The following is an 11,594-nucleotide window of genomic DNA, read 5'->3' as shown; positions in this document are numbered from 1 at the left end:
CCCGATCTTGCTCCTCATTGGCCCAGATACAGCTTTAGGAGCCATTGGCTGTCAATCAGAAACAATGTGAAGAGAGGAGGCGGGGGTGAGTTTTATGGACACACAGAGCGGGGCTCGGGAGCAACCACGCACCAGTGCCCCCATAACAAGCAGCTTGCTATGGGTGCACTCAGTGGAGGGGGGGGGGGGAACCTGAGAAGAGGAGGATCCGGGCTACTCTGTACAAAACCACTGCTGAGAGCAGGTAAGTATAACATGTTTGATATTTAAAAAAAAAAAAAATATATATAACACACAAGCCTTTAGTATTACTTTGTAATGGCGCCCCTGGTATGGGTGCTGTGGCAGGTTAGGAGTAGACAGAGCTTTGCCAGTCAGATTGGCCCAGGACTTGTCTGTAGCGGTATAGACTGCCAGCTGCCAGCACTTTACATAAGTTCATTTTTTTTATACACAGTTATTATATAAAATATCAGGTAAATATTTAGTACATGTAATTTTTAAATGTAAATATGTAAAATATGATGTAAAATAAAAGTTATGTAAAAATAATATAAAACGATGGTGCTGCTAAACCTTACATGAAGTAGGGAGCCCTGTACGCTGCTAATGAATCAGTATGGCTATAATCACAATGAATGTTGTGTATGACAGATGCATTGAAAACATTTTTATTAATCCTTAAACTACCAATGACTATAAAATTGATCATGACAAGGGCCTTGTCATCATCGGCTCATTACAGGTGACATCTGCACTCTCTGGTAAGAGATTCTATTTGATTTTTGCTCTTTGATTATGTGATAATAATGTAGCACCCTCCCATCCCTAGGAAGTGTTGGAGGATCACCAGGTGGCCAGCATTTCAAAACTCCAGGTGGAATCCTTGTGTCTTTCAAAGCTGGGTGCGCACTGCGCGTCGCGCTCTCCTCGTGGCCAAGCAATCTCCTGGAACCTGCGACGTGTCCCAGAGAGGGAGGAGCCGCCTAGGGGGGAGGAGGAGTCACTTAGGGGGAGAGGGAGCCGCCTAGGGGGAGAGGGAGGAGCCGCCTAGAGGGAGAGGGAGGAGCCGCCTAGAGGGAGAGACAGCGGAAGCAGGAAGTGGGACAGGAAGTACCTGTAAAAACCAGGTACCCACTCCCCCCCCCCCAAAAGAAAAATTACATGCCAATTGTGGCATGTAAGGGGGCGAGGAGTGCTTAAACCGGAAGTTCCGCTTTGATTTTAAATTTAAAATGACACTAATGCCGCGTACACATGAGCGGACTTTACGGCAGACTTGGTCCGGAGGACCGGAGTACGTCGGATAATTCGATCGTGTGTGGGCTCCAGCGGACTTTTTTTCCCAAAAAGTTAGACAGACCTAGAAATGAAACACGTTTCAAATATTTCTGACGGACTCAAGTCCGGTCGAAAAGTCCGCTCGTCTGTATGCTAGTCCGACGGACAAAAAAACGACGCTAGGGCAACTATTGGCTACTGGCTATCAACTTCCTTATTTTAGTCTGGTCGTACGTCATCACGTACAAATCCGTCGGACTTTGGTTGCAAGTCCGTTCATTCGGAAAGTCTGTCGAAAAGTCCGCCAGACCTAGTCCGTCGTGTGTACGCTGCATAAAGCTTTGTTTTTTTTTTTTGAAACAACAAACATGTCATAATTACCTCCACTGTGCAGCTCTTTTTGCACAGAGTGGCACCAAACATACTCTTCTGGGGTCCCTTGGTGGCTCTCGTTGCTCCTCCCCGCATCAGGTAACCCCCTGTGAGAAGCGCTCTCCAGGCGGGTTACCTTGCAGTCGCACTCCTGAGTCGTTCATCTGGCATCCATAGAAGCCGAATGTATGACTCGGTCCCGCCCCCTGGCTCACTGGATTTGATTGACAGCAGCGAGAGCCAATGGCTGCGCTGCTATCAATCCATCCAATCAGGACCCCAGACACTGGCTTTTGCTGGTGTGCTCGTCCCCGGGACGGGATAGAGGGGGTACAGGTAAGTAAAATGGGGGCTGCAGCATTACAGGAGGTTTTTCACCTTGATGGTTTACAACCCCTTTAATGTGAAGGATGTGCCTGCTTTTGAGTGCATATCAGATTGAAGCGAGGCTCCAAAGTCGAGAAACAAGCGCGTATTTCATCGTCAATTATAAGACGTCTCTCTCTCTCTCTCTTCTTCGATTTGATTTCAGTCAAAAAAATCCCAACTCACAAAACCACAAAGACACAAATGGCAGAATTACAACTACTAATAAGTTGGAAGGGAACGGTCTCTATTATTATAATATAATTAGAGCGATCGGGTTCTCCCGAGATCTCGCACAAGTCTTGCGTTCCGAAAAGGAACCAACGGATGACAGACCGACAGAGATTGCATTTTTCTATATGTTCCTTTTTAAACTTTTGCGATATTGATTTACCGTTTCATTTTTTGATATGTTCAAGGTTTGAAAACGCTAGGAATTTGAAATGTTTTTGAAAACTCCCGGGGCACCCCTGTAAATCCCAGTCTGACAATCACTGATCTAGGGGATTCTAGTGGTAGTGGGCACCTGTCAAAACTAAGTACCTGCGCCCTAAAAAAAAAAAAAAACTCCAAAAGAAGTGGGGGGAGCAGAAGTTCTCTTTAGGTGAATTGCACTTTAAGGGTCTCCCTTTGCAGTGGGTAAACAGCAATGTGTATGAGATAAAGGGGGGGGGGTCCCCTGATCCTGATGTGACCCCCTCCTCCAGACCTGTTGCATGCTGTGCTGTCAGCAGTGACATGATGAGCGGCGGTGGCAGGAGGAGCCGGGAGGAGGAGGAGGAGGAGGAGGGTAGGTGGGTGGTTATTGTTTTTTTACATTTCTTGTTTCCTGGTCTGTAGAGGAGGAGAGATCGGAGAAATCACAGGCTGATATATCTCCCCCCACCCGATCCTGAGCACGGCCACCACTGATCGGACTATCCTCCCGGCCGGAAATCATCATCGTACACAAATCTCTTCCTGCACACTCCGGACCTGCAATCCTCCTCCTCCTCCTGGGCCCGGACTGGCCATCCGAGTTCTGGGCTGGCTGTGGATCTCGGGGCCGGCAGTATGAGCGTCTCCCTGGGGCACACCGGCCTGCCTGGGGTACAGGTAAGAGGGGATCCGGGTACAGGGGTGCGGGGGGCTCTCCATCCATGGGCTCACCCCGCACACAACTTTGTCCACACTCAGATCGGTGGTCGGCCTGTGTGTGTGTGTGCTTATTGGTGGGGGAGCACTCCATCCTGATCATCCCACCCTGATTTACTAAAGGAGTACAGTGGTTCACTTTCAAAGTCAATTTTCTATTATTCTAGTGAATGACAGGAGAATAGCCAGTCCTGAGCACATATATGGGGCAGATGGGCCTTAAAACCCAGTCGCTGCACATATGTATCCACCACACTCTGTGTACTCCTACTTACTGAGGAGCTCAGGTGAGTACAGATCCCAGTCTGAGCCTGGCAGGAAGCTGTCATCTGTACAGGCCAATCAGAAGTGGCAGAGGCATTTGCCACCATGGGGCATGTATATGTTTGGGACGGGGAACACCTGATTGGCCCATACAAGTGACAGCTTCCTGCCAGGCTCACTCAGGTGGGTTCGTACCAGGATCTACTAGGGGTCTCAAACTGGTGGCCCTCCAGCTGTTGCGAAACTACAAGTCCCATCATGCCTCTGCCTGTGGGAGTCATACTTGTAACTGTCAGCCTTGCAATGCCTCATGGGACTTGTAGTTTTGCAACAGCTGGAGGGCCACCAGTTTGAGACCCCTATATGTGACAGCGATCATGTGACCAGGAAGCTACCGCCACTTCCGGGTGTTACCACCCACTTAAAATGGAACTTTATGTAAGAAAACAAATTTGGCCCACATGTAGGATTTTAAAGCAGAAGTAAAGTCCACTGTAAGACCCCTTTCGTACTGAGGCAGTTTTCAGGCATTTTAGCACTAAAAATAGCACCTGTAAAGCGCCTTATAACTGCTTCCCATGCCACCCCGGTTTGACAGCCTGAGTGCTTTCACGCTGGGGCGGTGCGTTTGCGTGACGGGAAAAAAAGTCCTGCAAGCAGCATCTTTGGGGCGGTCTGGGAACTCTATTTAGAGCGCTCCTACATTGCTCCTGCCCATTGGAAGGTGCACAACAGGAGTGCTTTTAACCCCTTCAGCCACTAGCGGGGGTTAAAAGCGCTCCACTATCAGCCGAAAAACGCAGCTTAAACAGACCAGACCCACAGTGTGAAAGCAACCTAAAATTTGTTTTTTTAGGACCCCCCCAGGTTGGTTATGCTATAATGTTCTAGTATGCACAGCATATTAGTACATTATGGCAGACTTACCTGTCATATGGTGTCCTCCAGCATTGCGGTGGGACCGATCTGGCAGGCCCCCATCGCTTCCATCTTCGCCCGGTCCTCCTTCTGGGTTCCATGCCTTCAGCCATTTGATAGGCCAGGCTACGATGGCATCACTCCCGCACATGCGCATGGGAGTCACATCACTGCGGCACGGATCACATCTGTAAATGTTCATTGAGCTGCGCATGCACAACTCAGTGTACATGACAGCTGACAGGCAGAAGAGACCAATAGGGTCTCTCCTGTCATAAATACCCTGCCTGTCAGTCATTTATTTACAAATAATTTTACTTCCACTTTAATGCAGAAGAAACAAATTATGGGGTTGATTATCTAAAACTGATGTAGGTCTGCATAGAAACCAATCAGTTTCCAGATTTTACTGCCAAAGCTTAATTGAATAAGCTGAAGTTAGAAGCTGATTGGCTACCATGCACAGCTGCACCAGATTTTGCACTCTCCAGTTTTAGTAAAGCAACCCCAATGTCTCGTGTATTAAAATGCAATTATCTTCCTGTATGACCTGTACACTAAACTGCGCACACACAGCCCAGTGAACAAATTTTGGCAACACTGAGATGATTGAGCTCCTGCGCATGCGTGGGAGTGACGTCATCTTGGCTGGGCCAATTAAAATAGCCGAAGATCTGTTCCTGGAAGCGAATGACAGTGCCCAGTGGGAAGCTCCAGGAGACCACAGCAGTGGATAGAAGGTGAGTATAGTTCCACTTTAAGGCCAGCAATTTAGTTGTTTCCCAAAACCATTCCAATCAGGGCATGCCATGAATGATAACTGTGACAGTTGCCTGTGCTTTCAGCTGGTGTCATGAATGATCACATGTGCAGAACCCATGGTAACTGCAGATCAATCCGGGATTAAGACGGCGGCTTCCTTCCTGCCTGCATCCAGTGCCCATCATTTGCAGGTAATCGCTGTTTGAGCGACTACATAAAAGTGGTCACAAATAGCTGCTGTTGCTTTTAATGGAGCTTCCTGCCCACTTCTATTCAGAAGTCTGAATGGGGCCTAAACCTCTTTTAATGTTCACGTCTTTTAACTCTATGCAGGGCATTGCATTGTGATGCAGTTCAGTGTTCAGGACAACTGTGCAAAAGTGCAACAGGTCCTATTTTTTTTTTTTTCAATGCACACCAACGCACTATTGACCTGAAGCAGTAAGACCTAAAGCAAGTTGCCCTGTGTATGTGTTCAGCAATGCTGCCCTGTGAGGCTGGTGTGTAGAAGTCATGAGATAGGTGAAATTCACTTTAAGGCTGCATTCATACCTGAGCAGAGAGATTTTCAGGCATGTTTATTAAGGCTAGTTTCACACTCGTGGGGGCGCATTTGTGCGCACACGTCGTGGGTACAACAGCCCATTCATCTGAATGGGCTGTTGCACTGTTGAGCAACATGGGTAAAGAAGTCCTGGAATGTTTTCTTGAAAACCGCGCCACACATTAAAGTGGTAGCAAAGCCTACCTTGTTTACTTGTACCTACAGCTAAGCCTAAAGTAAGACTTATCTGTATGTACAGTAAACCTCTCTTAAGCTTGCACTGTTTAGGAGATATTTACATGTGCACTGCTTTCTCAATGGACGGTCTGCTATCCATTGAGAGAGCTGCGCCGTGACTCCCGCGAGCATGCGTAGGAGCAACATCATCGTGGCTCGGCCAGTTAAACTGCCGAAGTCCGCAAACACGGAAAGAAGACGGTGAAGATGGAAGCCCTGTCGGTGGTGACAGCGTGCTGCTGGAGAGCTTCGTTCTAAGGTAAGTCTTTACCTTTACTAGCACATGCTGCTATTATTTTTGCAGGGGCAGTTTATTTTATGTATTTATTTATTTTTGCAGTTTACTACCATTTTCAGAATTCTTGCCACCTTTGCACGTCTACTGAAGAGCAGATCGTTGTTGCCTGCAGGTCAGGAATGCGCACTATTTTGCAAGCATTCCCAACCCGCACAACCTAGGCTAAGTGTATTTGCACACTCTTTTGTACATATACAAGCGTTTTAGGAGTTTAGTTCAAGTTTTTTACATGTGTATTCGAGCATCAGGTGTTTAGGTTTTAGGCTTTAGCCAATGGAAAGCACTAGGGGGAGGGGATCAGTGTTAAGGCTAAAAATCACATAAAAATCCTCCATTCGCGTGTCTCCAGGTGTTCCCATCCAAGTTTATTAGATCAAAAACATCCAATTCAGTCTCCATAGTAGCTTTCAGAGCGTCAGGTGTTGAGCTACAGGTGCCAGAAAACGCATATATGTGAATGGCCACCATTAAAATACACAGGATTATGGATGCTGATTGTTTTGGAGCTTTGAGCTACAAAAGCTGAGGTGTGAATGGGGCCTAAAAGTGAACATCTACTCCTATAGTACCTCAGAGAAGGTATAGCAGTGAGTGTACATACACAAACTGACACATCAGGGTGTACTGTGTAAATAAAAGCAGTGTACATGATAAATTCAAGATGGAACCCACATGACACAGGATGACTACACCGCCATCCTCATGTGATACACTGTTTATTCTTGTACGCAAGTGAGGATGCATTCCTAAAGGAGCTAAGAATGCGAATGCCATAAATTATATGAATATTCACTTCAATTATCCAGTCAAGTGAAAAGCAAATTCCTGACTACTTATTTCATCTGCACACGATTGGATAACTAAAGTGTGTATTCACGCATGTGAAAAAGAAATTGAAGAAACCGATCAGGAAATGGTCAGCTTAGAGTGCCTGCATCCAATCAGTGATGGGTCTTTTGACAGCCCACAACAAAGCGCCGCTCGTTTTTCGGCTAACTGCGCTTTTCGGCTGCTAGTGGGGCTCTTTTAGCCCAGGTTTAACACTACTGCAATCACAGACATCGCATGTGAGTCGCACCCACACCTACAGTGCAAATCACATGCGATGTCTGTGAGACAGTTGTATGGCTGAACTCGCATTAGATTCGCAGGAAAAAAAGTACAGGGATAATTTTTCCCCCGCACTGAGATCGGATCGCATGGGTGTTCTCACCTATGCGATCCGATTCCTGTGCGAGTTCACAGTTCGCACTGCGATCTGTGAACCGATCTGGGGGCGTCATTAACAGTGTAATGACACCCGCAGCGGATCGCAGAAGGCAGTGTGAACTGCCTGCAAGAGAAATGCGATGCGGGAAGTAGCGCTGTAATCGCGCTGGTTCCCGCATCGCATCAGTGTGAACCTAGGCTCATCCCCAAAGAAGGGGTTAAAAGCACCCGCTGCCCGTGTTGCGGCGCTTTGGAAGCGCTGCTTATTTATTTCAATGGGCAGGGTGTTTTGGGAGCTCTAAATACCGCGCTCCAAAACCGCCCCGAAGATGCTGCTTGCATGACTTTTCCTAACGTCCCACAAACACACACCGCCCCAGTGTGAAAAGACACAATGAAATGAATGGAAAGTGGTTTTCAGGCACTTTACAGGTGTGATTTCTAGACCCGGCTCACACTTTACATCACGATGTGAATTTTGCTTATCATGTGTGGTTTCCATGCAAATTTGCGAGGGGAGTGGTCACATCTGTGATTCTCTTTTCTATTAAAACCAAGGCAAAAAAAAAAAAATCGCAGTGAACACTGGACTGCGAATTCAGTTTGGTCCCATAGAAGTCCATGGAGCTGAAATTCACACCTCACAGGACCCTTTTTTTGAACCGGAGCAAATTTGCACCGCATATATGGGAATGGCCTTCATTGGAAATAATGTATTTTTTACATGACATGCAAATCTATGCTTTTGGGATCGCATCTGATCTGCATAAGTGTGAACTGGGGCATGGATATACCAACAGGTATGTAGTACAAGGGTCTGCCTGATTGGATACAGATTGGAAAGTTTAGACAGGCCCTCTTACTACATAGTTTTGGTCAATGTAAAGTTGATTGTATGGTCGGATTGTAACGGGTGTGTGGTGAGCCACCTTCTCCAGGGTAAACACACAGCCTCGGCTTTCACTTTCCCGTGCCCCCCTACACTAAGCGCAGGAAGCGTTGCTTATTTAGCAGGCTGTAATGAGAGGAAACAATCCAGTACTAAACATCTGGACGTTAGCGTTGCGCAATGTGGACCATGTTCCCCACCAGTGTATTGCACTGTGCTGGCCGGTTAACCCGTTGTGTGTGTGTGTGTGTGTGTGAGGGGGAGGAGGAGCGCCTTCCTGTGTATCCGGCCACATGCTGAAGATATGAGTCTTCTTCTTACAAGAGGAAGTAACACTATGCTCTGCCTAGACCTGAAGTAACTGGTCTGACAGGGCAGGAGCTTCGGGTCATTTATTAGCCCAGACACACCTAGGAACAGACAGAGCCATCACCAAACTGCTGCTCATTTACTTAGCTGGCTCAGCATTCCGAGAAGTCTGATTGGCTGGCCACTTAAACCCCCCTCCTTCCCAGACCAATCTTAAGCTTTCAGCGCTGACTCACTTTGAATGACAATTGCGCGGTCATACAACACTGTACCCAAATTACAGTTTTTTTCATACAAATAGAGCTTTCTTTTGGGGGTATTTATCACAGCTGGGGTTTTTATTTTTTGCAACAAACAAAAGATGGAAAATTTTGAAAAAAATCATGTTTCATAGTTTGTTATAAAATTTTGCAAACAGGTAATTTTTCTCCTTCATTGATATGCGCTGATGAGGCGGCACTGATAGGCTGCACTGATGGGGACAGATAAAGCGGCACTGATGGGGACAGATAAGATGGCACTGATGGGCAGCACTGTTGATGAGGCACTGATTGGTGACACTGATAGGTGGCACTGTGGGCACTGGTAGGTAGCACTGTTGTGCACTGGCAGGTGGCACAGATGAGCTGGTGGCAGCTCTCCTTGATCGGGACCGATGTCCGCCTGACAGCCGCCGGTGATCGGCTTTTTTTTTTCTCAATTGCCGATTACCGGGTCTGTTTACATCTGATGACCAGCTGTCATTGGATGACAGCTGATCACGTGGTAAGGGGTCAGGATCAACCCTTTACTCCAATCTGTGATCAGCCGAGTCTCATAGACTCGCTGATCAGAGCGCGCGGCGCGCGCAGGCCGCTCGAGCACGGGAGAACGTCTGTTGACGCCCTGCCGGCAATGTAGGTCCGCGCTGTAGCCATCATTCGGCTATAGCGTGGATCTGTTAAGAGCGCCTGTCAGGGTAGAAATATGGGAGCTGCCGCTGCTGATTTGTTTCTTAACCAGGGCCACCATACACATTGCAATCTGACTGTACCATCAACTTTAGATGTGCCAAAAGTATGTAATATGAGCACCAACCTGATCTAACCAATTATTCTGTATCAAAACAGACACACTACAATCCATTTACCTTGGTTTTCTATGTAACACGTTCACGTCTATGCTTTTTTTTTCAGCCGCTGCGTTTTTGTTAATGGGTCAGGGATTTTTTTAAATACAGGGCAGTGTATTTTTGGTTCAATAGACTTTAATGGAGAAGCTGCAGAAAAGCATGTAGTGTGGTGTTGTTTTTTTTTTTTTTTTTTTTTTTTTTAATCCTGGAGCAAAAAAAAAGCATAAAAAATGCAAAACGCGTCAAACTCATGTGCAATAATGCAAAATGCACTGCAGAAACGGATCAAAAGCAAACTGCATAGGTGTGAACCAGGCCTTAACCACTTAAGGACCGGAAGATTTTTTTCCCCCTTAACGACGGGCCATTTTTTGTGATACGGCACTACGTCGCTTTAACTGACAATTGTGCGGTCGTGCGACGCTGTATCCAAACAAAATGTATGTCTTCTTTTTTTTTTTTTTCCCGCAGATAGAGCTTTCTTTTGGTGGTATTTGATCACCTCTGCGGTTTTTATTTTTTGCGCTATAAACAAACAAGCTGACAATATTTTTTACTTTTTTCTATAATTCCCCCCCCCTAAAAAAAAAAAAAAAAAAAATCTTCATCAGTATAGGCCAATATGTATTCTTCTACATATCTTTGGTAAAAAAAATCGCAATAAGTGTATATTGATTGGTTTGTGCAAAAGTTTTATAGCATCTACAAAATAGGGGATTTATGAACTTTTTATTTTTATATTTTTTTTCTACTAGTAATGGCGGTGAGCAGGGATTTTTAGCGGGACTGCGACATTGCGGTGGACAAATCAGACACTTTTTTGACACTTTTTTTTTTTTTTTTTGGGACCAGTGACCTTTATACAGTGATCAGTGCTTCAAAAATGCACTGATTACTGTATAAATGTCACTGGCAGGGAAGGGGTTAACACCAGTGGTGATCAAGGGGTTAAATGTGTTCCCTAGGGAGGTGTTTCTAACTGTGGGGGGAGTGTACTGACTGGAGGAGGAGAGAGAGATCTCTGTTCCTGATCACTAGGAACAGCAGATCTCTCTCTACTCCCCTGTCAGAATGGGGATCTATTTGTTTACATTGACAGATCCCCATTCTGGCTCTCTGTGGAGCGATCACGGGTGGCTGGCAGACATCGTGGCCGCTGACCACGTGCATCGGCTCCCCCGCCATGCAGTGGGCGCCTGCTGTATACTTCTTAAAATAGCCGACGTACACCTACGGCGATTTGCGGGAACGAACCGACCTGCCGCAGTATAATGACGGTGGCTGGTGGGCAAGTGGTAAAGCTCACCACACGTGTGTCAGTCTGATTGTACAATCTATTGTAGATCTACCAGCAACTATTTAGTGTAAGAACCTGCCTGATTTGATACAGATTGATTGGAAAATTTAGACAGGTCGTCCTATTACATAGCTTTGGAGAATCTAAGGTTGATTGTACAAAGATTGTATGTTGAGCCTTGTAGGACAGATTGGTTGGCTTGTCATCTGCAGCAGCAGGCTGCAAGAATGTGCTCCTCGTTATAGTGTAAAGGTGGCTACAGACAGATCGAGATTTGGCAAGTTCAGCAGGGACTGGCTGAATTTCGATCTGTGTGTGGCTCTCCCTGTTTGACAGAAGTCGATCGTTGGATAAAATTCTGTTGAATGGCCATGCTGGAAAACTTTCCTCAATCAGTAGTTGCAGCCGCTGATCAGTGTATTCTGACAGCAGAGCCCCTGCTGTCAGAATACAATGTCCCAGGGGGGTGGGTGGATTACTCAATCCACTTTCGGACCAGTAAAGTACTGATACGTGGCTGGAATTCACGTAGTTATACCAGGATGATGACTGCAGCTGCAAGCATTATCCCAGTACTGTTTTTTTTTTTTTAGGGCCGCCGGT

The 11,594-nt window shown here is 46.4% G+C and overlaps 1 protein-coding gene across 1 annotated transcript in view; it reads left to right on the top strand.

Moving 5' to 3' along the window:
- Positions 1–2,566: 2,566 nt before the first annotated feature.
- The window catches only part of STK24 (serine/threonine kinase 24), a 96,366-nt gene continuing 87,338 nt past the window's right edge, over positions 2,567–11,594 (top strand). The window contains 1 exon segment of the mRNA XM_073614409.1: positions 2,567–3,114. Coding sequence (XP_073470510.1) covers positions 3,073–3,114 — 42 coding nt within the window. The 5' untranslated portion in view covers positions 2,567–3,072.

This window comes from Aquarana catesbeiana, linkage group LG02 (assembly GCF_042186555.1).
Source record: "Aquarana catesbeiana isolate 2022-GZ linkage group LG02, ASM4218655v1, whole genome shotgun sequence".
NCBI classification, from domain to species: Eukaryota; Metazoa; Chordata; class Amphibia; order Anura; family Ranidae; genus Aquarana; species Aquarana catesbeiana.
Note: the sequence above shows the minus strand (reverse complement) of the source record. Positions and strands in the feature narration are given on the sequence as shown.